The sequence below is a fragment of the Eretmochelys imbricata genome, chromosome 2 (genome assembly GCF_965152235.1).
Source record: "Eretmochelys imbricata isolate rEreImb1 chromosome 2, rEreImb1.hap1, whole genome shotgun sequence".
In the NCBI taxonomy this organism is placed as follows: Eukaryota; Metazoa; Chordata; order Testudines; family Cheloniidae; genus Eretmochelys; species Eretmochelys imbricata.
Genome location: NC_135573.1, coordinates 195,717,586 through 195,744,527, shown reverse-complemented (window position 1 = coordinate 195,744,527; position 26,942 = coordinate 195,717,586). Strand labels below are relative to the sequence as shown.

Below are 26,942 nucleotides of genomic sequence, written 5' to 3'. Positions count from 1 at the left end.
CCCCCTTCAGGGGTCTGATTTGTCTTGCGTACCCCAAGTGTCACCTCACTTAAAAACTAATTGCTTACAAAATCAGACATAAAAATACAAGTGTCACAGCACAGTGTTACTGAAAAATTTCTGACTTTCTCATTTTTACCGTATAATTATAAAATAAATCAATTGAAATATAAATATTGTACTTACATTTCAGTGTATAGTATATAGAGCAGTATACACAAGTCATTGTATAAAATTTTAGTTTGTACTGACTTCACTAATGCTTTTTATGTAGGCTGTTGAAAAACTAGGCAAATATCTAGATGAGTTGATGTACTCCCGGAAAACCTCTGATTACCTCCAGGGGTATGTGTACCTCTCGTTGAGAACCACTGACTTAGAGTAGCTGCCCTCTGGAGAACCCAATGGACCCACGCCAGTGGGAGAGATGATGGGGTGGAGAGTGGAGGATCCAGATCTGGTGAGGCACAGGGCATCTGGGTATCTATAAAATATATATTTATATAGATAGATATGGACACACACACTTACTCACACCAGTAGCCTCTGGGGTGTGTGTGTGTGTGTGTGTAGATAGATTAGATAAATGTAGATGTCACCATAGATTTGCACATGCAGAGATAGATAGATCTATATAGTAGGGGGAGGCAGTTTGTAACTGAAAATTCAGTCTCGGAGGTAACAATATGAGGGTATAGCTTCTTATAGAAACTGTTGCCCAAACATTTGGGGTCATGGTGGATAATCAGCTGAAAATGAGAACCCAGTATGATGCTATGGCCAAAAAAAGCTAGCATGATCCTGGGATGCATAAACAGGGGAATATCTAGTAGGAGTTCCTCTATATTTGGCACTGGTGCGACCACTGCTGGAATACTGGGTTCAGTTCTGGTGCCCACAACTCAAAAAGTATGTTGCTAAATTGGAGAGGGTTTGGAGAAGAACCATAAGAATGACTGAAGGATTAGAAAACGTGTCTTATAGTCACAGACTCAAGGAGCTCAGTCTATATAGCTTAACAAGGAGAATGTTACGGTGTGATTTGATTACAGTCTGTAAGTATCTCCATGGAGAACAAACATTTAATAATGGGTTCTTCAGTCTAGCCGCAAAAGGCGTAACATGATCCAATGGCTGGAAGCTGAAGCTAGACAAATAAGACTGGAAATAAGGTGTATATTTTTAACTGTGACAGTAATTAACCACTAGAACAGTTTACCAAGGGTTGTGGTGGATTCTCATTAAGATTGACTGTTTTCCTAAAAAATTATGTTCTGGGAATTATTTTGGGGGAGTTCTATGGCCTGTGTTATACAGGAGGTCAGACTGGATGATCACAATGGTTCCTTCTGGCCTTGGAATCTACAAATGAAGGATGTTTCACAGAATTTAATGGCTAGACCTTACCATGCATTGGTCTTTATTTGTGTTTGTGTAAGGAAAATATTGTTCAGAATATAGCCCTTGCTCTTAGAGTTCAGAAACAGTCTACCGAGAAAAAATAAACCTGGCTTATTTCATAGGTTTTGAGCTGTGCGGTTTTTTGACTAATCATTCCACAACATAATAATTTCTTTGTGTGAGTCACAAATTATAATTTACATACACAATGCAAATGGGGGTCTTGTTAATGAGGGAAACTTGCTCATTTATGTTTTAAATCATAACAAAGAGAAAAGAGGCTGAGCACAATTTTTTGTGCCCGTGGAATTAAGTAAAGTAAAATGTTGAATGAGGGTGTTCAAGTTTCTTCCTTTCTAAACTAACCCTTGCCCTCCAGAGACATGCAAAATTTTCTGTTATTTCCTGTGTGTTTTTCAAGGAAGGATTTTTAAGTCTGAAGAAAGATGCAGAGTGAGTAGTTTCATTAGAATCTGTTCATCTTCTGGTGTCAGTCATTAGAAAACTATCGTATAAAATATTTAAAATGTCATTCTTTTGAAAACCTGCAAAATTGCAAATACCTATTTTCTTGCATGCCTTCGAAGTTTCACAATTCATTGTAGTTAAAATGAGAGTGAAGTTAGTGAAAATTAGAGTGTGTTTTTTCATGATTAATGTCCATGGATCAAAACTAGTTAGTTTTTATAGAGCTGGTGTTCCTTGTGCCTTTAATAGTCACTGGTATAAACTTTTCAGATTATCCGTTGACAGCTATATATGTGGTAGAGAGAATATTTATTTCGGGAATAGCTAGTTATCAACCACAAAAAAAAAAATGTAAAGATGAACTGAAGATTTAAAAAATTATTTGTGCCCATTTAGCCTTGCTATAATGTGTACAGAAGACCTGAAAGGTTTTAATATTGTTGTTGCTATTTATTTGTATTAGCACCAAGAGCAATTACTCAGGGTCCCATCAAGCTAGGCACTGTATAAATATAAAGAAAATACCCAAAAGAACTTAAAATGCCAAAGACGAGATGTAACAGGTAGGTGAGACAAAAAATAAATGGGCAAGAAGAGGACAGACTAACAATAATAACAGGATGTTTTAGTATAAACTATTGGGTTGTCAACTTTCTAATTGCATAAAACCAAAGACCCTTGCCCTGCCCCTCACTCCGCCCCATCCCTGAGGCTCTGACCCCACTCACTCCAGCCCCCCTCCCTCCGTCGCTTGCTTTCCCTCACTCACTTTCACTGGGCTGAGGTAGGGGGTTAGGGTGTGGAAGGGGGTGAGGGCTCCAGCTGAGGGTGCAGGCTCCAGAGTGGGGCCAGAAATGAGGAGTTCAGAGTGAGCGGGCTCTGGGCTGGGGCAAGGTGTTGGGGTACGGGAGGGGGTGAGGGCTCCTGCTGTGGGTGTGGGCTCTGGGGTGGAGCTGGGGAGGAAGGGTTTGGGGTTCAGGAGGGGCCTCTGGGCTGGGTGCAAGGGATTTGGAGTGCAGGAGTGGGCTCAGGGCTGGGGCAGGGGGTTTAGGTGCAGGAGGGTGTGCAGGCTCTGGCTAGGGTGTGGGCTCTGGAGTGGGGCCAGGGATGAGGGGTTTGGGGTGCAGGAGGGGGCTCTGAGCTGGGGCCAAGAGGTTTGGAGGGGGCTCATGGCTGGGGCAGGAGGTTGAAGTGTGGGAGGCAGTGTGGGGTGCAGGCTCCAGGAGGGAGTTTGGGTGTGGGAGGGGGCTCAGGGCTGGGGTAGGGGGTTGGGATGTGAGAGGGGGTGCGAGCTCTGGGAGGGGGCTCAGGGCTGGGGTTGGGATGTGAGAGTGGGTGCAGGCTCCGGGAGGGGGCTCAGGGCTGGGGTAGAGGGTTGAAGTGCAGGAGGGAGTGTGGGGTGCGGGCTCCGGGAGGGAATTTGGGTGTGGGAGGGGGCTCATGGCTGGAGTAGGGGGTTGAGGGAGGGGGTGTGGGGTGCGGGCTCCAGGAGGGGGCTCAGAGCTGAGGTAGGGAGTTGTGGTGTAGGTGGGGGCTCAGGGCTGGGGAAGAGGGTTGAACTGTGGGAGGGAGTGTGGGCTGCGGGCTCTAGGAGGGAGTTTGGGTGTGGGACAGGGTTCCGACCTGGGGCAAGGAGTTTGGGTGTGGGTTGGGATGCGGGGTCTCGGAGGGAGTTAGGGTGTGGGAGGGGGTTCCGAACTGGGGCAGGGGCTTTAGGGAGTGGGCTCTGGCTGGGCGGCACTTACCTCAGACAGCTCCCGGTCTGCGGCGCAGCAGGGCTAAAGCAGGTTTCCTGCCTGCCCTGCTTCCATGCTGCTCCCACAAGCAGCTGGCATGTCTAGCCCCTAGGCAGCTCCCGGTCTGCGGCGCAGCAGGGCTAAAGCAGGTTTCCTGCCTGCCCTGCTTCCATGCTGCTCCCACAAGCAGCTGGCATGTCTGGCTCCCATTGGCTGTGGTTCCCGGACAATGGGAGCTGCAGAGCTGGTGCTGGGGCAGCATGCGGAGCTTCCCTGATGGCCCCTGTGCTTAGGAGCCAGACATGCTGGCCGCTTCTGGAGCCAGGGCAGGCAGGCAGCCTGCTTTAGCCCTGCTGCACCGCCGACCGGACGTTTAACATCCCAGTCAGCAGTGCTGACCAGAGCTGCCAGGGTCCCTTTTCGACCGGGTGTTCAGGTCTAAAACTGGATGCCTGGCCATCCTAATAGACTAGTCATCTGCAAAATTACTAGATGTAGGGAATTCTTAGATTGTTTTTGTTGTTTTTTTTTTTTCTGTTTTTTTACCTTCTAAATGGTAAGTCTTGTCTTCTCTGTTTCAATGGAGGTCTTCAGTGGAAGAGCCAGCAAGGTGGGTTAGGAACTCTCTTAGCCCTGAAGGGAAGAGGATGGGATGTTGAATCTTTAACATAATGACCTTTCTTCCAACTGTTCATGAGGCATTTGAATTCAAAAGTTGTTAAGAAAAACAAACAGAGCTTTAAACAGACTAAATAAAAAATCACTTCCCCCATCAGTGAATCTTTTTTCACTTCTGTGGAGTTTGTGATATCCTAAGCCTACTCATTCTCTAGTCACCCAGGAAGTTGTTTATTATTATTAACAATAATAATTGCCAATGCTACCCTTTGATTTTAATTTAAGTTTTGAACTGGTTAGATATTGAAATTCTGGGGTACCCAAAAGTACACAGTCACCAAAAAGATCAATAAACAGCAAAGTATGGTCCCACCATCAGGCCTATCTGGTGTTGAAAATCTGTGGTCCAAATATTCAGTAACCAAAAAAACTACCTGATAAATAACTATCTGGGGTTTCAGTTAGTATTTCATCATTAATGCCACTGCTAGTAGAATGAAGGAGACACTATCCCCTCACTGCAACATAAGTAATAGTGAGGGATGAGAAAACTTGGAAGACAGTATTCTCTACTTCACACAGCTGAGGAACAGGAAAAAATTGAGGCATGAATTATGTGGCCTTCATCTCTTTGTTCTCGAGAACATCCTTCCAGCAGTGTGCATCATCATTGGATGGAAGTCTGATGCTATCCCTCAAATAATTTATCTGGTGTTTTCAATATTCTGGTTATTGTATTATGGAGAAAACAATGGATGGTTTTCACGTAGGCTATAGTTACTCATCAATTTCTAGCCCTGATGAGTCATGAAACTTCAGACTGTAAACCTGTCACTGGTGCAGGATGATTATTGGCTCTCTTGGGCCTCAGGCCAGTACAATTTTGTAGGGAAGAATTACACAATTTGCTGGGAAAGAAGTAAACAATTCTCTATTTTGCAGCTGTTTGAAATGGCAGCTCTTTGAAACTGTTCAGAGGTGCAGAATGTTAGAGATATTGTGTTAGGTGTACTACTAGGCAAAATATATCACTGTAGCATGTATTTTTCTTGTCTGGCTATCTAATATGAAGCTTTCGCTCACATTTGCAAATGTAATAGTAAAATGTACAGTGGTCATCATTAAAAATTTTTAGTTAAAAGGTTGATCACCTTACTGCACAAGTATGCCCTGTATTATTCAGTCTGGAGTAAGGGTATCAGAATCTGGCTTTTTACATATTTGCTTTTTCAAGCAGATAATGTTCACAGTATTCCTTATCCGTAGTACCCATAGAAGCTAGGAATGTGATGGTAACATATATGCAAGGGAGTATCTGTGTGTGGTGGGGCAGGTGGATGGATGGGTAGATAGATAGATAGATTGATCCATGAAGTTATGGCAGTTTGTACCAACAGAAGATCTGACCCATAAAAATTTGTTTAAATATCCATGGGAAAAATAGCTACATAATAAATGTACTTTTGCCTGCCTCAGGTGCACTCTGTTTGCTAGTCAGTCTCTACTGAAACTGGTTTTAACATCGCTAACTTCCCAGAAGCTGGCAAACAGACTTTTTTTTTAATATTTATTCATTTTTATATTTCCTCCTTTTTTCCCCCCATACTGGAATTTTATCTCCAAATTGCATTGATCCAAGGTGTTGGAGGTACAATATTAATTTCTGATCCAAAGACAGTTTTAAGGTTGTATATGTCATGTCAAATCTAACAACTCCTGCCTTACCCTTTGGGATCCCTCCTTTCCAAGGGTTTATAGTATTTGTTTGCAGCCTTGAGCAGGGGTAGCATGGAATATTAAAGTTTTAAAACACCATGATTTACAGAAAATCTCTTAAGTTATTTTTAGAGGTTTAAAAATGTGTTAGAACTATTTTTTCTGTCCCTGCAGGGCTTGTTCATGCTAATTAAGTTGTCTTTTCTAGCAGAGGGATATTAAAAAGTAGCACCGATAACAAATTTTACAACTGTAAAAAAAGTTTTTAAAATGTATCACAGGCAAAATACATTTGGTATACAAGTGTTATTGGCAGTGTTCTGGGAAAACTTTCCACTTCTGGGTAATGTGACTATTCTAAACAATACGATACACAGAGGAAGCAGAAAGGAATGGAATGGTATAAAGGAATGGAGAAGCAATGGGTGAGTTAAACAGATCATGCTGAACACGACAAAACATCTGTTATGTCTCTGCCATCATATATTTTGTTAAAATTTACATATTTAGGGATTCCAAATAATGATGATTTCATATTCCAGACAGATGGACATGTATGCACACGTGTGCACACACACACATACAGAGTTTTTGTTGGTAGTAGTTCTGAGAATTAAGGTTGTGAATAGTTACCGCTATTTCGGATGCTCACAATTTTTTAGGCTGAATTTTTCAGTTTTAGGACTCAATGGGGTTTTTTAAATTAAGTTTGAAGAAATGTTCTTCAGCCATTTTTTGCTATGACTCAAGTGAAAAAAAAAATAAACATCACTTATTTCACACTTATTTCAAAATATTAGCCACATATTCATGGATTTAGTCTCCTGGGACAGCTTCCACATAACTTTGTATAGATCTCATTGAAACAGCGACGTTTTCAACGAACAAAACAAAACAAAAACTTGCCCCAACATCCGGGACTGATTGTAACCTCGAGTGAAGAGAAACCTGTTCCAGATTGCACAGTGCCATGTTAGTGGAGCAGTATGATGCTCTGAATTCAAAGCTTTTATTTGAAAATAAATGCTTTTCTGTTTCTGAAAACACAGCCGGTCACATTGTAGACCAAGGTGCTGCTTTTGTGTTAACTCACCCTTTCAGAAAACCGTCTCCAAACAAACATTCTGTGCTCTGTTGTCACCACAGTCCTGCCTGGATCATCCCCTGCCTGTACAGAAGCAGGACCAGGCTCAGGCTCATTAAGCCTATGCACCATCCCCCTTTCCTGATCCCTGTGGGGAGCCATGTGGGATGGGGCAGGTGCTCAGATAGTAACAGTGGTTGTTTCTTGTAAATATTTAGATAGATAAGACCTGGCAATGCCCTTTGTCCTGTCAACAATGTGGAACTTGCAGTACGGTTATTACAGCATAAGCTTATGTCCACTTTTCCATAGAGATCTTCCACACCCTGGAATCCTTTTAAAGAAGGTCTGCTGGGCAGCTGAGCCTGGGGAGCATCTACCTTCTCCCCTCCCTCCCTTATCCTCCCTCTCCCATGTCAGAGACTCACATCTTGTGCAGGACTTTAAAACACACAAACTTTTAAAAAATAAATGTCCCCTATTTAAAGAAAAAATGCAAATGAATGTAGCAGTCATGAGAGGCGGTGGGTTGTCAGCTCTGGAGATTCAAGTGGTGGCACAACATGGTGAGGAGCTTGTGCTTCCCAAACTGTCCTGCCAGTCTGCCTCAGCCCTGAACAAAAGTACCGACTGGAGGAGTGAGGGGGCTAGTTCATTCTCCATCTCTGTCCCATCCCTGGCTTTTCTGCTGAGCCTGCCGACACGTTTGCTAACGGTGATGTAGACAGGTGTTAACTAGAAGCTGCTTTGACATTGCCAGCTCATTCCACATAGGTCACCGTCTGATCCTGTAGTAATTACCATCTGGATGTGTCCCAGTGACTGATAGCAGAAAGGCAGTGTGTAGCGCTTTAACAAATTCTTTAGACAGCCATTCTCTAAAATATTTTATAAAGTAATCAGCATGTTTTTTTGATTGTGCTTTTCTGCTTGACTGCAGAGATTCAATGTTACTTGTCCCAGACAACAAACTACAACTGCTGCTGACAGTACAGAGAAATCATAGAGTGATCTGGCCGTAGAAGGTGTGGTCTTTGAAAGAAAATGTAGCTGTTCCTAAGCGTAACTCTTTCATACCCAGTCTGAATTTATTTATGAACTACCTGCCTCATTGCGAGGTAGCAGAAGTTGGCCCTCAGTTATACCAGTATAACTGTGGAGTAAGTCCATTGATCACAGTGGAGTTATTGATTTATACTGGTGTAATTAAGAGCACAATTTGGCTTAGAATGGTATAGGGAGAGGATAGCAAAAGTACTAGCCCAACCAATAGGCTGGGGAAATCTCTGTCGAGGAAGGTAACCAGACTTTCCAAACTACTGTGAGAAATTTTAGCTTTCTTTGTGGACTTAAGTCACTGTACATCAAAACTGAATGCATGTTAAATGGAATTGTAAAAGAATGTTTAATGCCATTTTGTCTACAGCTAGAGTAAAAATCTCTTTTTTCCCCTAACTATGTGCAGGCTGGCATGGCTTTGACCTATGATCCAACAGCTGCTATACAGAATGGGTAAGTAACGTATGCTTTTCAATTCCTTTTAAAAATTATTTGCAGGGCTGTCTTTCCAGTTTCTCTTCCTGCAGTGAAACTCATTCAGAAGCAAATTCATCTAATAATCCTTTTATAAGCTATGTCAGTGTGCAATGGCAAGTACATTTCATAGTTTCCATTTTTGTTTTTATTCTCTGTTGTGTGTAATATCTACTTAAACAAGAAGTTTCTTTTCCGAATAGTTTCCATCTCCATTTGGCAAACACTGTTTTTTCCCCTTTATTGACTTCATTTTAGTTAAAATAATTATTGAGAATGCCAGCATGGTTTGCGTACTAAGATTGTTCCTTAATCTGAGTTCCTTCTGCTAGCTGGATTGCTGTCACAGCATTGCCTGAATAAAAAGGCTGAAGACAAAGCCTTAGATAAGTTTTTGAGCAAAAGAGATTTAGGCTAGACTTATAAACTATGCTCACCTTCATTTTTCACCCACAACTCCCTGAGACAAATAATTGAAGGTGCAATTTTTGAAATGTGCCTGCCTACTTCAGTCATTAACTATCTGACCACCTGATAACACCTGCTATTATTTGTTGGGTTTAAAATTTCCAGCCAGATTATGATGGTTTTAAAATAGGTTGTGTTTTGCATCTAAAATATTTCACAGTGCCTGCTTAACCAAAGAGACGTTGATTGTAATAATTGCATTCTACATTATCATCAGTTAAAAGTGTGGGAAATTTATGATTCTTGGTAGACCTCACTAAATTCCATACAAGCACTTTAGCGACTATCATCTTGGATCTGACTCCCATGAAGGGAAAAAGATATGAAACATTAGAAACTCTTACTTTGTTTTTCAGTATTTCTTAGTGCATAGCTTAGATGTTTAAAAACAAACATTCCAAATATTGGAAAACAAATTGATGATAATAATTAACACTTTTCAACTTACTCAACTTTACAAATGGCATCCCTCCAAGGTAGATTTTCATTTTGGGGATGAAGATGATAAGATAGGCCAATAAAGTGACTTACCCAAGACCCCAAAGGGAGATTTTTCAGAACCCTGATTTGAACTCTGGTGTTTTTAGTTCTGGTCCTGTGTGGAAATCTCTTTCTTTCTTGAACAAATCCATTTCTTTCCTGACTTGTTCTCTGTGGTACTGTGCACTTTTCAGCTGGTAGCACCCTGTTGGCCATGTTTGAAATAAAATCATCAAAGTTCTTAATCCACTAGTGTATCATCAAAACAATAGGTTTTTAATTAAAAATAATTTCTATGTATCAGTGACATGAACATACTGGGAATTGTAATTTCATTGACTCAAAGTGACTAACATCCTTTTATGTTTAATTCTATGATGATCTGTAAAATTCAGTCATGTTATAGTGAAAGTTATTTCAAATCCACACATTATTTGTATCACAGAGGACCCAATACCATTCAGGCATTTGGATTGCCCAGTTGCTTGAAGATGGTTGCTCTTTGGGGAAAAAAAATGTGTTCTGCAATGCAGTGTCCAATGGAAAATTCCAGTTTTTCATTTTTTTAAATGTTCTTTTATTTGAAAAATATAAAATAAATAACAATATAGGGCTTCTTTATCATATATTAACAATTGATTCCTGCTCTTGACCTTTCTTTTTTTCTAGAGGCTCATTACATTTTCAATTTGATTAATATAAAAAGTCTCACTCAAAATGCTCACATGGCAATAGTCTGAATGAATGAAGTGTCATCAGAAGCACTTATTAATATGTAGAAAACCATGGTTGACCCACAGAGAATTATATAGTAGGTATTCCATCTTCGGGTACTAGACATATCATAAAAATAAGATGTCTCTACTGTCACCTTAATAACATCACTATCCCTTGATTCAATTATTTCTTTTTAACTCCCCCACAATTCATCTATTAGTCGCTATACTTCATATGGATGCAATTCTGTATCGTTTTTCACATGCATACTTGCATATTTGATGGTATGTATTTTGTTGCATTGCTGTCATGGGTAAGTGCAATGAAAAACTAGCTCATGGGATTTGTGCCTGCTTAAGTTTGGAGCACCTTGATATTTGGCTGGTGAACAAATATGATTCAATATGTTCAGGTATGATGGACTGTATCACACACTGTATTTTAGCACAATTTTTCAGGTAACGAGTATTCTTGTTGTGTAATTCTTTAGCAATAATGGGAGATGAGCAGCTAAAGTCTGAACATCAAGTTGAGAATATACTCCAGTACTTGCAAAAGCAAGACATTATACTTGTGCTTGTAGCAAGATTGGGCAGGCCTATTCAAGGGACCCAGGTTAACAAGTGCTGGAGCACTGCAAAAAAATGGTAAAATCCAGCTGATTTATTTGAGAGGTGTGGCTTATTAATAACACGTAGCTTACAACAGAGGTGGAGTGGCTTTCAAAGGAGAGGCAACAGGATCATGAGGACAGAGGAGGGAAAACCTAGGGCCAGCCAAGCTTAAGGAGGAAGCCTAGGATGAGATTTGAGTTACTGATAAAACTAACCCCTAAGAAGGTTGACCGTACCTGTTAGCAAGTCTTAGAATCCTGCGTAAAGCTGCTGAACTTCTGCGGATTCATTTTGGCAGGTGCAACTTACTAACTTCACACAGGATATGAGGAAGGTGGGAGTGGCTGTGTAGAGAGAGGCAGCTAGGACAGAGGTGGCCCTGGAAAGCTCATGGAGGAGCTGGAGTGTAGGTTACGGTATTGCTTTTGAGTTATCAGCAGAGCCAAACCTTAAGAAAAGGACTGAGTTCGGACACTAACTCAGGAGTTGTGTGTTCTTCTGATGACAAAAATGGGATTCAGTCCAATCACCGAATGGTACTGTGAGTTTGATTACTGTATGATTGTATAAAGAAAAGGAGTACTTGTGGCACCTTAGAGACTAACAAATTTATCTGAGTATAAGCTTTCGTGAGCTACAGCTCACTTCATCGGATGCATTCCCAATGAAGTGCGCTGTAGCTCACGAAAGCTCATGCTCAAATAAATTGGTTAGTCTCTAAGATGCCACAAGTACTCCTTTTCTTTTTGCGAATATAGACTAACATGGCTGCTACTCTGAAACCTGTAGGATTGTATATTTTCTTTTAAAGTCCATAGCAGAAGTAAAAAAAAGAGAAGCTTTTCAACAAAAACAAAAACTAAGTCATTTCCTCCACAAAGTAATGGATCGTTCTCATTTGAGACTATTAAGTTATAGGGCTTGATTCTCCATTCCATTACACTGTTTTTATGCCAGTGGAACTCCATTAAAATCAATGGAGTTACACCAGCATAAAACTGGTGTAATGGAGTGGAGAATCAGGCCCTTAGTGTACCATAACAATGCAATATGAACATCTGAAGTACCAGTCACAGCACACTATGGTGCAGAAGCTCTATTCCTCTCTCAATCTCTCTCTGTCTTTTCTGTCTTATAATCAGGCTTTCTTGAACTGCATTTATAAAGGCACTTGGATTTTTTTTCAGGGAGCAGTAGGTAGTGCTACCTTATCAGTGTTACAATTCATTATATTACTATTAGTTGTTTAATGCACTTGTACAAGAGAATACAAAAGTCTTCTATTTGCATTGTAAACATACTCATTTAAAATGTTGCTGAGGTTTTAGTCCTGTTTTGAGTGTAAGATTGCAGCGTACTGTATCAGTTTAATATTGATATCTGGGGGACTATACTATGGATTTGCAGAGCAAGGGGCTCGATACTCAGAGAGGTGTTTTCCATCGCTGAGAGCTGACTGTGTGGCTTATTGCAATGGAAACTTGCTGCTGTGATAATGCTTGGTAATACTCTTACATTATGTTAGCCCCAGGATGCTATTCATGAATCTGACTTTTTCAGTACTGCCTGTGGACATGAGGCATGAGCAAATGGTGTTTATTTCTGTGCAAATAAGGTTTTGTCATTGTGCATGTTCTATGCAAAAGGTTGCACATTCTCCCATAGGATAGTAACCATATTGACATTTTTGCAGTGACATACAAAGAATCAAATCTCCCAATCCAACTTGCTTTTTTGAGGTAGGAATGAAATATGTGAGCTATTAGAAACAAAAACTTCCCTCAGAGCACTGCCTGTCCTATGTGCCAGATATTTGGTATCCCCTTATTGTGAACATGGTTCTATTAAGGTGATTTATAAAATCTCTCCTTACCTGTAACGAGGTGTGTGGGTGAATGTGTTTTCTCTGTGCACATAATATCCACATACAAAAGATCCTTTTCTTTTTTTTCTCTTTTTGAATGAAAGAGCAGCCTCCAATTTGCAGGTGCAGTTTGCAACTGCAAAATTTGCAGCTGCATTGTTGCACTTCGTTTTTGAGTTGGAGATATGTGCACCTATAGCAACTTGATTGCAGTAATTCTGATTTGCACCTGCAAATGATTTTGTGTGTGCAAATTGCACCTGCAGAAAGAGAGGCTAAGCCTCAGTCTTTGAGAATGCACCCCAGAACATATAGGTCGATTACCTCAAAATCAACAATTCTGGTAAAGTACTGTGCTTTCCAATGCCAGTGGATTTGGGGACCAAATTCAGTGGTGAGTCTAGAAGGGCCAAAAAGGAGTCAAAGCTGGTGTCACTTATACCTTCTGCCAGCCCCCCCCCCCCCCCCACCACCACCACCACTCCAGTGTATACATTGGCAGCTAAGATTCCAAGATTCCATTAGAAGTATGCATTCAGTCTCACACTCACCAAAAATGCAACTGTCACCTCACATCTCCTCATGTTAAGTCTAAAGAAGTTTGTGGTGTCACCAAAACTAAGAGGCCACAGAGAAAAGCAGAGCAAGAAAAGCAGCTGCCAGGAGAGTATAACAAAGTGTGCATCAGAGTAAGCTGCTCTTTACATTTCGCTCCTACCCTTTCTTTGGGATCCACAGCATGTAGGTTACACAAGTTTAGACTCCTTTACGCATCAGTGAATGGGTGTAAGGGAGTTTGAGTGGGATGTTTCTGAGGTGCCTCTAAGAGAGACAGCGCATTACTCACAGCTCAGGGAAAGAGGTGTCTAAGGTGGCTTTAAGTTACCTCCCAGTTCTGGGCTGCTGCAACTTTCGCTGCTCTAGGGAGCTGTCTAATCTATGGCACCCCAAGCCAACCTGCCTTTGGGCAGCAATGCCATTGAGCATTGCCCTTGTCTACTATGCCCTCATGACCTCCAGTCCCTGGTTCTGCCCCCAGCATACCGTCTACACCTGGACTTGCAGAGGGGGCTTCGGAAGATGCTTTGAGCAGGGGATTGGACTGGATGATCTCCTGAGGTCCCTTCCGACCCTGATATTCTATGATTCTATGACATCCTGCTGCTGACTTGCTCAATTTCTTCACTGAGGGAATTCTCCCCCAGAAGGATGAGAGACTTTTCCACCCCTTTCCACTGCAGAGCATGGCCCAGTGTCATTAAAATTACAGTACAACTGTAGGCTTGTTTTTCCTGTTAAGTTGTTTGTTCTATCAGAAGTCTCTCCTTTCTCTTCCATGGTGTTTTGGTGTGGATGTGTTAGGAATGTCTCTGACTGCCCTGATAATTTGTTTTAGATGATACCTGTTTGAAAGCATTCCAGACCATGACAGATAAATGGCATTGGCCGGGGAGCTGAGAGGCATGTATTTTTCCCATTACCCAACTGTGTATTCCAAAAGCTTATATAATAGTCACATAGCTGCAGCTCTAAGCTGAAAATGAAATGGTTAGCTGTCTATCGAGTTATTGGCTTAAGCAGGAAATCAGCATTAGGGGATCAAATAGGATGTTGTTTCTCTCCTGAACTGTCTTCCACCTGATAGCTCTTACCTTGAGTGGCAGTGTTTTAACTTCCCAGAGAGTGAAATATAATTCCATGTTTGATGGATAGGAATAGAACAGTAAGAACAAAAATGCATTGTTTTCTTGAAAGGGTTTCCCCTTTACAGTTTTTCTTTACTTGTGAGGTTTATTTATATTTCTATTCTCTAGTTCCCCATGGAGTTTCCTGTAAATTCTGCTGTTTTCATTTCTGGTCTACAGCTTGCCTCAGTACATTCGCTAAAAAATAGCATGGCCAAAGTGAAATCTGATTAGCCATTGACTGGGAACAGATCACTTGTGGTCAGCAGAGCATTCTAACGGGACTAGGGAAAACATATGCATTGTGCTAATGTCACAGGTAAATGTATTCAAAAAATTCTTTGGTTTTAAATAACAGCATCTGTTCGGTCCCTGCTGAACAACAGTTTAACAAAAAATGCATCTGTCTTCTCCTTCATTATCTCATAAATAGGATACATGTAAAATGTTATATGGAGACATTTTAAAACCAGCTGTCTGGGCAGCACTCTCAGACAATATAGACATTCTTAAAAATGGCAATTTATTGCTATGTTTTCTCCAGAGTTCAGCTTGCTGCCCTTGCTATTTTAAAATCTTATTTGAAATACTGAGAACAGATACTTTCTTTTCTCTTCTCCCCCACTATATTTGGACATTTTCTCCCAATGTTCAAACAAGGGAGCCTGCTTTTCCTGTTTCTCCTGACTCAGGGATTTATTTTATTCCTCATCCAGAATCTGCTACATTAAATAGAGTGATTAGTATTAAATCCTGATTTGTCAAAGTGATTGATAGCAGTGTACTAGTGTAAAAAAGATAATGTTGTTTTGTTGCATGGCTGTTGTGGAAGGCGACTGTTAATTTCCTTTCCTCAGTGTGGAAGAGATGTCAGAGGAAGGGGGAGAATACATTCTAATTCACCCCTCTGCAGAAAGCGTCTCTGCAAAATCCTATGCACCACTTATATCCAGTGCATGCCTCAAGTGATGGGCTTGAAGTAGAAATAAAAACAATAAAATAAATCAGAGGTTGAGATTTCCAAAGCTGTCTAGGGGAGTTAGAGACTAGACAAGGTGGGTGAGGTTAATATCTTCTATTGGATCAACTTCTGTTGGTGAGAGAGAGACACTTTCGAACCACACAGAGCTCTTCAAGTCTGGGAAAGATACTCCGAGCGTCCCAGCTAAATGCAAGGAAGAACAGATTGCATAGCAAAAGTAGTTAGACAAAAACAACCTGTCACGTGTGGGTGAATGTTCTTCACAAAGCAATCACTCTGTGTCTGACCTATCAGTCCTCATCCTCAAAGGAAACCCGCACAACACTTTCAAAAGACATGCCGGAGTCAGAGACGATTCATGCCTGCTGATAGTGGGGAGCACAGCGTAAAATGGGGGCACATGACCGCCCCATGCGTTGGCTCTGGGAGGAACCTTCCAGCCCGACCTCCATGGGGCAGGGCAGCAAATCCCACCAGCTCCTGGGGTGGGGGGCACAGGAGCAGGGAGCATGTGCCCCTGGCCCAGGGAGACCCACAGTGTCTCCCCGGAGCTTCAACATCCTCACAGATACCTCAGCAGGGGAGGTGAGGGGCACTATCTGTGCTGTCCATGAGAGAGGCCAGCTGGGGAGGCAGTGGCGGCCTTCCCGCTCTGCTCCCTGCCTGGGCCAGGCTGCCGGGGATAGGGAACAAACCAGCCACAGCCCCCCAATCCTCTGCACATTTCTGGCTTGCTTCCCCACCAGCAGGCTGAGTGGAGCAAGCCCTGCAAGGGCAGCTTAGCACTCACAGAAATCTGAGGGGGCACTAGACCCCACATGCTCCCCACCCACACGTCACCTCTGCTGGGAACTTAAATTGTTAACTCTGCTAGACATTAAAAATCATGTATTGAACAGAGACACTGGATTTATGGCTTATTACAACAATCTGTAACCCATTAACCCCCTCTTTTTGACTATAACTGCAGAGGTATTAATCAGCCACTCTACCTTGAATATGTGCTGATTACTTGTGCTGAACAATCTGTTCCACCTTGCATTTAGCTGTGAAGCTGGGGGTACCTTTCCCAGGTCTGAAGAAGAGCTCTGTGTGGCTGGGAAGCTTGTCTCTCTCACCAACAAATGTTGGTCCAATAAAATATATTACCTCGCCCATCTTGTTCCTCTACAATCCTGGGACTGATACTGCTACAACTATACTGCATACAACTGGGGGAGTTAGACACATACCTTTGGTTAATTTCAATGGAAGAGATGCATTTACCTCTTCTAGATTGATATGAAAATCTTAACCAGTGTGTCCAGTAATTGCAGCTATCCCTCAATAAGCAAACTGAGGGAATATCATCAACACTGAACTATTCAGATCTGAGAGAAAATAGTTACCGTATGCATAAATGAGATCAATATCAGTGTCTTTAAAATGGTCCGAGGAGTTTTCCTATACTGGATTGTACTCTGGAAAATCAACCACCACTGCATTTCAAATAGCTGCTTTCTCCATTTCTGAAGGAGAGTTTTCCACAGTTCTGTGCTTCTTAATGCTTTCTGTAGGTGTAGAGGAAAAAATGATGTCTTCTGCAAATGGTCTAGATAGTGAAATTGAACGGGAGGGAGAAAACTGACAAAATTCATAGAGCCACATCATCCTTTTTTATTACTGTTTTGGAGAGAAAAAGAGATAATTGTCTTTGCCCAGTGGTGGCAGTGGATCAGTTAATTGGAATCTGGCTATCAAGAGCCTCAAGAATCTTCCTTTTGTTTTCTGTTTCCAGATTTTATTCCTCACCGTACAGTATTGCAACAAACCGCATGATTCCACAGACATCTATCACGCCATTCATTGCTGCTTCCCCTGTTTCTACATATCAGGTATGTCAGATTTGCATGCATCTCAGTATGTACCCCCACTTGATGATTATGTTTTGGATGCGGACAAAGGCAAAACGTATACAGCAGAAAATTGTGTGTGTGCCTGCACGCTTTACTCATGCTTTAAACCAAGGCTTTTTTAGTAGCACTCATGTTCCACTTAGTGTAGGGTATCAAGTATTTTCTGGATTCTTCACACTAAGTAATAAAAGCCACCATGCTTTTGTCCTATTTCAATCAGTTTTTCAAGTGCTCAGCATTTTGCTTCATTTCCAGTTGACACTAGCAAAAGTTTGTCATGCTTAATGAGATGTTTAGTCATTATGGCTTCTTTTCATTGGCCGAATTTTAGAGAATGCACCTTTTTAGTCATTTAGTTTCTCTTGATCATGTTTTGACCTTTTGCTCTCAGCTGTACTTGCCTCAATGACCTCCATTAACAACACACATTCCTCTTGAGTAGCACCCTGCAAAGCAAGACATTGGGGGAACACAGTTTTTATAGATGTCTTCAGGCTCCCACCCATTGTGTGTTTTGGAGTTTCTGTTCTCACCAACTCCTCCCAGTGGCCCCAAAATAGTTTTACTGTCCAGGCCTCCTTTTTCTATATCAAGTTTCCATTGTGAAATCCTTGTTGTGGCAGGATGGCTTTTCTGAGGTGATGTTAAAATATGGCTGCATAGATTTATTTGCGGGCAATATTTTTGGAGTGGAACACCTCCAGTATATAGCTAGCCATTATTAATTTGAGGAGCAAAAGTATTGAGTTTTTCCCACATTATAGTGAGGAACACTTTTGTCAGGCCATCAGAGTTGAAACCATGCACAAAACATATCCCTAAAACTTACCGAGGTAGATAATTTTCACTGTTATCTAGGGTTGTTTTCTTTAAATATTTATGGTTGAATTTAATGTTCATGAAAGTGAGAAACTTCTGGCACTTACTTTAATCAGGTACAGTGCAAGTGTTATGTGCTCTTCCCCATACCAGTCAGTTCCGACCTGCAGCCTCGCTGCTCTTCCAATCCTGGTGCCTGCTTCAGAAAATTCCACCAGACTTGCAAAACTACATTTGGGAAATTTTGTTGTTGTTGTTGGGTTGGTTTTTTTTAGATGAAGAAAATGTCTGCAGGATACTACCACTACGTTGAGATACCAAAATTATTTTAGTTTGTACAGGAGAGGAGATTGAAAATCAGATCTCCAGAGGTAAAATTAATTAAACCTCACTCTACTCCACAACTCGGAATTCTTAAACTTGAAGTGTATGTAAAATTTTTCAAGCAGATGTTCTCTTACCAAGATAACTTCCAAATGGCAGCACAAAAGGTAAAATTTTCAAAATCTCTTAAATTGCCTAGCATCCCCTTTTCCCAAGCTTTGAATGAGACTTTCAAAATTACTTTCTGAGGTACATAAGTCACTTTTGAAACTAGGACTCAAACACGATGGCACTAAAGAGCTTTTGAAAATTTTACTTAAAGTTTGCACCTACTGTACCATCTGTTGGATAACACACTTCATTGGATAAAACAGGGGAGCATAGACAGTGTGGCTGTCTTTCAGACTCCTGAACATGGCAGAAACATTACTGAATGGAATCTGAAAGTTTCTACGTCAATAAGATTACAAGACATAAATGAATTTTGTCTCCCCGTAGGTTCTTCCTGAAATTAGCTCACTATTAGTTGTTATTGTGACAAGTGCAAAGGATCCTTGCAACTGAATTCACTGAGAAAAGAGATCTCTGTTTAAAAGATCTTGTACTAACGAAAGTTATTTGATACGCAGGTCCAGAGTACTTCGTGGATGCCTCATCCGCCATACGTTATGCAACCAACAGTAAGTGGATATTTCCTCGCATCCAACTAAACCTGTATGTAGCAGATCCCTACCTCTACTGGGCAGCACTAGGTCATTGGAAAAGTTATAAGAGTGATCACCTGCCCCATGAGATGGGAATCCTTTGTCATGCATGTCAAGATCCCGCTTCTTTAAGGATAATATTTGTATTCAGTATAAAGAGGAAGATGGGATCGTATATTGTCTAGTTTTGTTGATTATATTAAGGAAATAAAAAACCCTTGAGTGTAGCGTCTGAATCATTACTTTAGGGACTGTGAAATAACTGCACTCTTGGATATTTTGAGTTGCTTGGATGAACACATCTGCTACACTTCCCCTATATCTTTATCCATTCAAAAAATCCTTTCCCGCTGACATATAAACTTGAAAGGATCCTTACTGTATCGCTAACGTATTCCAAACGCTGCAAGAGGTAAAGCACAGCTGTCTTAGAGTCTCCACAGAATTTGGGTCTTCTCTCTGACTTGATCAGTCAACTCATTTTTTTTTTTTGTCTTGGAAAGTTTGCTTCATGCTTCATCAAATACAGTACAGCACTCAAAACAGCACGCAAATGCATGTTGCATCATTCATTAAAAATAAGTAGTTCTGCAAGTTCAGTTTCACTCACAAAGTACTTTTGACAGTGTTGTTTAAATGCCAGCAAAGTATTAGATGGAGACAACACACTGAATACATTTGTACAGATTGCCTGAATTGTGGAGTGCTTTGTTTGTTTGTTTGTGTTGTATTTGGCCAACTTATCAGATACGGATTGATGTGAAACTGTTGCTTATTCACATTCAAATATTTATTCCACATCAACACTTTTTAAGTAATTGATTTTGCATGAGCAGGGTAAATGTAACATGCAGTTGCAGAGCATCAGATTTTTTACAATATCTATGTTTTCCCACTCGTGCAAGTATTCTGACTTTATAATAATAATAATAATAGCTTTATTTATTTGGTGCCTATCTGCTGAAGTATGATATCTTGGGAGTGAATTTCTCCGTCCATGAAATTGGGGTAGCTGCTTTCACTAGCTAGAGTTAGGCATATAGTAGTATGGATATAATTATCTGACCTGTGGAGCAAAATCCTGATTTGAAACACCCTTGCTCATTCACCATTGTTGCTCTCCTAAGCAGAGTCTTACAGATTTTTCAAGCTGTGCAGTAGTCTGATCACGTGATCAAATGCCTACTCAGCGCTCAATTGAAACAACCAAGTTTATTTCATTTGCATCCAAATCTGGATGCAAATCCGTGTCTCCTTGAGGGAAAGAGAGCACATAAAGCTCCCTACATCCGACAGTAGGGAGGTGTGTTCAAGTGAGAGTTTTTATAAGTACAATGAAATCTATTCCCTAACTCTTCAGACATAACTGCAGAGCATACGAAATGTTAGAATCCCGCACATCGGTGAAGGCAAGTAACTGTTTTCTAACCTGTGGAAAACCAGTGATCTCTGTAAAATACACAGGATTTACAGAGAAAATCCAAGCACTTCACTGCTCCGGTTTGAGATCCTTTGTTCCATATGACCACTTGGCTATTATTACAAAACACAGAAACTTCATTATGAAGCAGTTTGGGTAGCTACATGCAAAATATGCCTGACACAACCCCACAAAAGGAAAGAAGTGAAAAATTAATCCACTTAACTACATACCATCTGCTCTACCACACCCGAACACACACCTTAATATCACCACAGCTACCATACATCATGGACCTTTACTCTGCCTTGTTTTTACTCTTCTGCACACACTCCTTTAGCAGATTATTTTTTCCCCAACACTAGTAGTTGTAGGTGTTTAGTATTTGGTTGTGTTGGGAGAGGGTAGTTTGGTAAATGGCTCTGTTCAATAGAGTGATTAAACGGGTGAAGGAAGGCTGGCATCCCAAGGGAGGCAGAGTTAAGTCTGTGGTACAGTCTATCATGTAGGGTGGTTGTGGTCATAGTAAGGTGTGTGCTTGCGGGTGAAGGAGTAGAAGGTATGTAAGTAATTGACTTCACTTTTCATTTCCCATTTCCCTGGTTTTGTGTGTGTGTGTGTCAGTCCTGTTGTGTCTATTGCAATCCTAATGACTTCACACACAGTTTCTTTTGTGCATACATTTCGTAGGTGGGTTTTTTTTAGTGCTTAATCTGGGGCAGGCATTAGAAAAGGGGGAGATAGACCAAACAGGTCGAAGAGCCAGGGAATATCGGTCAACAATGAAATGTAGGGCTGCCAAGGAAAAATTTCACCCAAATCCAAGGGCTTAATTATTAACAATTTATTATGAGAAACCAAACACTACATAGAAAATTCAAAGAGCATAAAGATTAACAGCCTCTAAAATGTCTCACCAATTGGCAGTCTACATTAACAGAAAAACAAGAATGTATGCCCTACTTTAAGCCCACTGTAGTTGCAACTCTGACTATGGAGTCTCTGCCAGGCACCTTCATAAAGTTAAAAACAACAAAATGGAGAACATCTGACTAAGTTAGGATTTCAGAGTCTCCAGTGAGTTCGTGAAACTGGTGGCTTTCTGATCCAATTAGCTATTTGTCTCTCCTCTTTCGTTTAGTATGTGACTTTGCTATCTAAAATGTCACTATTTTACTTGACAACATTTTACAAGATGACTGATTACAGTGGCTGTGTACTCTACGTGGCTGTATAATGTCACATTAGAAGCCAATGCTGATAAAATTTTACATTCCCCCTGCTACAAAATGTAGGAACATTTTGTTAAGGCTGTATTATTCTTTGTGAGCAAACATAAACTCTTTTAAGGAGAGTAATGTTTGAGTCACTTCTAATGCTTTGTGTTAATTATAAACATTCAGTAAATGATGTCACTGGATGATTAATTTTTCATTCTCAGAAGAAAGTTTAGATTTAACATACTCTTTATATTTAAACACGATGTAGTGCTCTTCATGATAGAAGAGCCAGGATTCTGTTGTAGTGAAGACAACTAGATAAAGGAGATTCTTTATTCAGGATACGCACACACGCAGACAGTCCAGCTTTCTCCCAGGTTCTCAAGCTCACAGACTGAAGGAAACAGCTGTGCTGCACAATGTAACAACCCAAAAGAATATCTGGCTGCAACTGAGCTATCATGGAATGGATTGTTGACTACATGCAATGCTGGCCAACTATTTACGTGGAAAAATGCCAGGAATGTATTTCCAGTCGTTACCAACCAAATAAGAGTAAAGTCTGACTTTACTTTGAAAGATAATGGGTAGAAATATTATTTTGAAAAACTTGTGTTATACGTAAATTCTATTAACTGTGTAGTTAGCTGCATGGAAATGAATATAAAATTGATTCAACCACTTTTGTTGATTAGAATAATTAGCACAGATAATATTCACATGCTGGCAAAATGAAGTCATGCCAAAGAAACACCCACATCTGTGTACCCCAAAAGCCACTTGAACTTGCAAATTGGAGATCTGCACGTTCTTAGGTGCTTTAGAAAATGAGATTTGGGCTCCTGAATCAATTAGGTACTTTTAAAATGTTTACCCGAAGGATCTTTTGACTCAGGCACTTTTTAAAATTTTACCCGAAGTACATGTAATTAGATGACTGAGCTGGCTGCACTATAGTCAGCAGACAAACAAATCTCAAATATTCAAGCTATATTAGTTTGTCCCCTTTCCTGTATGACCTGCCTATGTTTACCAACTCTGAAGAAAAACAAACTCTGATAGCATTGTGACAAGGTGTTCTCTTGACACAGCATGTAATTAATTCATCCCAGAAACTGAGTTCTGTTTGATCGAGTACAAATTTCTTCTTAATCTGTTCACCCATCCCTGTCAGTTAAAATCATATACTCCATTGCTACGTTGAAATAAGGGTTGAGGGAGAGAGATGGCAGAGTCCAGATATGAATGAAAAGTGAGTTATCCTGTGGATTTAGAGACTTTGCCGTATTAGCATGTTTTTGTTGTATGATACCCTGCTATCCTTGAATGCTCTCTGGTGGCTCATGGAAAACTTTGAAAAACATTCTATTTAAAGACAGTTCAGAGAGAGAGAGAGAGAGAGATCCTTCGTGTTTCTTTTAATTACCTAATTTTTATGATCAGAATGTTTGTTTTAAAAAGTTCATGTGCCCTTATTACTTGTTCTTCACTAAGGGCCCAATTTGTAGTGAACCAGCATAAATACCATACACATACATTATCTGTGCATAAATCTGTTTTTGCATTTGAGACCCCTCTTGTGTGCATGAAAAGCTAATATTTAGGGCCAAGTCTGCTTTATAGATTCTATACAGTAGCTGCTGAGGGAATTAACCAATGAAAGCATGCATCCTACCAGGATGGGAGGAAAGCACAGCAGCACACAGGGTATGTTTACTCTCCAGTTGGAGGTGCAATTGCAACTCGGGTAGGCATACCCATGCTAGCTTTAATCTAGCTAGTGCAGTTCCAAGTAGCAGTGAGGATTTGACGGCATGGACTAGCAATGCAAACATGTACACAGGGATCCAGGCAGCTTGTACAGCCTACTGAACCTCATGATGCCATATCCACACTGCTATACTAACTAAACTAAATCTAGTTCAGGTGTGTCTACCCAAGCTGCAGTCACACTTCCTGTTGCAGTATAGGCATACACCCAGGGAAAGCCACTTCTGTAGGATGGTTTCCATTCTGATGATGTATTTCCAGTAGACACCCTGGATACATGAGTTTTAAAGGACTTGTCTCGTATCCAGCCACAAGCCCCCAAACCCTTCAGCCAAGAAAGGAGAGTATCCCAATATTCCATAAGGTAATCTTACTGATTTTTCAGTCCCTCTTGCCTTGCCCCGTGGGAGAGGTAATCTGGCTTTCATTTTTTAAACTCAGTCCTTACTCAGGCAAAACTCCCATTTCAATGAGAATGTATCCTGAGTAAAGACTTCACGATTTTGTCTCTTGATTGCCGTATACAAATATAGAGTAAAATGTACAAACTCTCCTGCGAAAACATATCATTTTTCATTTTCTCACGAGCAACTTTGTTTTTTTGGGTAATACCCAAAATACCACAGTAGTCTGGCAGTGTTTGGATTCCTACTTCCTTGAACAAAGGAAGTTTAGTTCCTTGTACATGCTCATTAATACCTCAGAAAACTATATTTTCTTTACCTCACATTGGTTACTCTATCTTTTTAGTAAGTTGAACCAGGAATTCATTGTGTGTTAGCATGTCTGAATGTAAAGAAACAAAGTGTATCCTGTGTCGGCCATTTGTGTTCTATGTATGCGATAGTTCAGCTACATGATATGAAAAATAAACAGGAAACGATCCTTAGAGATTGAAATCCCCAGCTCTTCTTTTAAAGTTTAGCTGTGTGTTTTTGAACGTGAACTTACTTGAACTTCTAAGGCCAAGGAAGTTAGAGATTGAAATGACTAACCAGATACCAGTGCCAAAGCTCTGCTGAACAGTTTTAATTCCAGTGTTTCCCGAGGCAGAAAATCAAGGACTGCCAATTCTACAACTCTGATAATCCAGGCAGTAATTGGCAACGTTCCCTTAGGACTAGTATGAGGTCCTGTCTCCCTGCCCCTCACCCAATACCGTGTCCATATATAGAAATTGTCTCCAGACTACCAATGCATAATCACAAATTGAGCATGTATTTACAGAATCTGTGTAACCTCAGGTTTTAGTGCTAATCGCCATAGTACTGAAGCTCAGAACAATGACTCCTGTAGTTAGGGTAAAGGTAGAAAAGCAAGACATTTCATCCAAGTCTATATCTCTAAAAGAGGATATGGGTGTAAGCAGTTCATCCATGTCACATATGAGGTGTAAGGATGGGGGCTTGAATAATGTATCATTGATCAGTCAACTCTTATCTGAAATAATATAAAACAAAATATAGCTGCAATAGTTTTTGGTTTTGATGATGTCAGACAAGCATCCCCTCTCGAATCCTTTCTGACACTCTGCTGAAGCCCCCTTGTGTCACTGAATGTCTTTGTGACATAAGCAAGATGTAAAAGCTTCTTCTGGAAACCTATGCACTGACATACAGTCAATGAGCAGAAGAGCCACATAGTGATTCCCCAAGACAAAGCCTTGTGTTTTGCTATTTGTTCTTATCCCTAAGAAGACTTAATTGCTTAGCTTAGCTTTTTTGACATAACTATTTTGCGAGGAATTTAAATTAATGGAAAAATATAGATATGTATACAAGATATATGTGTATATAAATGTTTGAGTTCAGATCTATGAACTTGACTAGAAAAGATATTTGAAGAACCAGACTGACATTAAACGTGAAAGGACACTCATGAGATTTTGGATCCAGGAATTTCTGTTTTAGGATAAATAATATCCATGGAGTATTGATTTCTATTTAACAGAAGAGAAGCAATCTTAATCATCAGCCTCAGGCTCTCAAGAATAGTTTTAACACAACTGTTTCAAAGGAGCAGAATATATCAAAGGATGTTTATTTTTTAAAGCTTTTTATTAATCAATAGTTTTCTTCAGAAGAATGTAAAATATATGTAATTTTTTTTCAGTGAAATTTCTCATTTTGTGGGTGGGAAAAGATTAAATGGTACTTTTTAAAGTTCTTCATGGGTTTAGAATGTTCGAATTAATCCTGGGATAGTGGATTAATGAGCAGATGGAAGACAGTGTGATCAATAGAGTGATAAATTACATAGACGTGATATAAATTGATCACATTTTCCTTCAGTTTATCACATCATTGATATTGCTTCATGTATCTTATTGTGGATGTATGTCTGTAGAGGTGATGTTATAAATTGGAGAAGCATGTGATAGGTTTATGTTGTATGCTTCTGTCATGGGGTGCTCCCCACTCTTACTGCTGCTCTAGCGCTTCCTTCTGGCAAGGGCACCAGAACCTTTTTAGAAGGGGGGGGCAGGTGACACATAACTGTGGCTAGTGGGGGACTCCCGCCCGCCCACTGCTTAAAGACTGCCCCCACCTAGGGGGAGGATCTACAGGACCTGGAAACCAAATGATTCCGTGGGACAACTAATGAAATAACAGGTACAGGAGTGCGGTCAAAGGGTCAAAAGAAGGGAGCCTGACGGGGACGCCGAGCAGAGAACCCCGGACAGCACCCACTGCTCCTCAAAGGCATCAAGGGAGCCAGTGGACGCCGCCCAGAGGAACTCTGCCAGGATACGTGAATGGACTGAGGATCAGAAACAGGCCCCACAGTCACAGGAGTCTCCATCGGCCAACCTCCTCTCCCTGGTTTTATAGATGGTCGTTTTAGCCAGGGCCAGGAGGAGGTTGACCAGGAGGTCCCGTGATTTTGTGGGGCCACGGATAGGGAGTGCATAGAGGAGGAGGTGAGGGGAAAAGTGCAGCCAAAAACGTAACAGAATATTCGTGAGGAGCCAGAATAGGGGCTGCAACCTGGCGCACTCCAAGTAAACATGCGCCAGAGTCTCCCTCATGCCGCAGAAGGGGCAAGTGTCCGGGATGGGGTAAACCACGCCAAGTACATGCCCGTGTTCACAGCCCCATGAAGGAGCCGCCAGCTGAAATCCCCGGCGGGCCTCGGAACCAGGCTGGAGTATAGGCTGGCCCACCGGGGCGCCTCACCCTCTAGAGGTGGCAGGAGGTCCCGCCACTTTGTGTCAGGGCGGGACACGAGGGTGAGGAAATAAAGGGTGTGGAGCATGAGCGTGTATAGGTGTTTCCTTGGCGCGGTCTGGAAACAAACCGGCTTCAAGTCATGCAGCTGGCTCACGGAGAAGGGGCAGGGGGACCGGTTGGGTCCACGGGGTAGGGGCCCGATGAAAAGGTCTGGAGGGCCTGGGGTGGCGGGTGGGCGGGGCATGCCCTCGTGC

General features: G+C 41.2%; 1 protein-coding gene across 2 annotated transcripts in view; it reads left to right on the top strand.

The window, feature by feature from the left end:
- RBMS3 (RNA binding motif single stranded interacting protein 3) overlaps positions 1-26,942 on the top strand; it is a 547,537-nt gene that overhangs the window by 464,065 nt on the left and 56,530 nt on the right. For both annotated transcript variants that reach the window (XM_077809306.1, XM_077809305.1), the window contains 3 exons: positions 8,489-8,535; positions 17,144-17,240; positions 19,034-19,084. In XM_077809306.1, the coding sequence (XP_077665432.1) occupies positions 8,489-8,535; positions 17,144-17,240; positions 19,034-19,084 (195 nt within the window). The remainder of the gene's footprint in view (positions 1-8,488; positions 8,536-17,143; positions 17,241-19,033; positions 19,085-26,942) is intronic.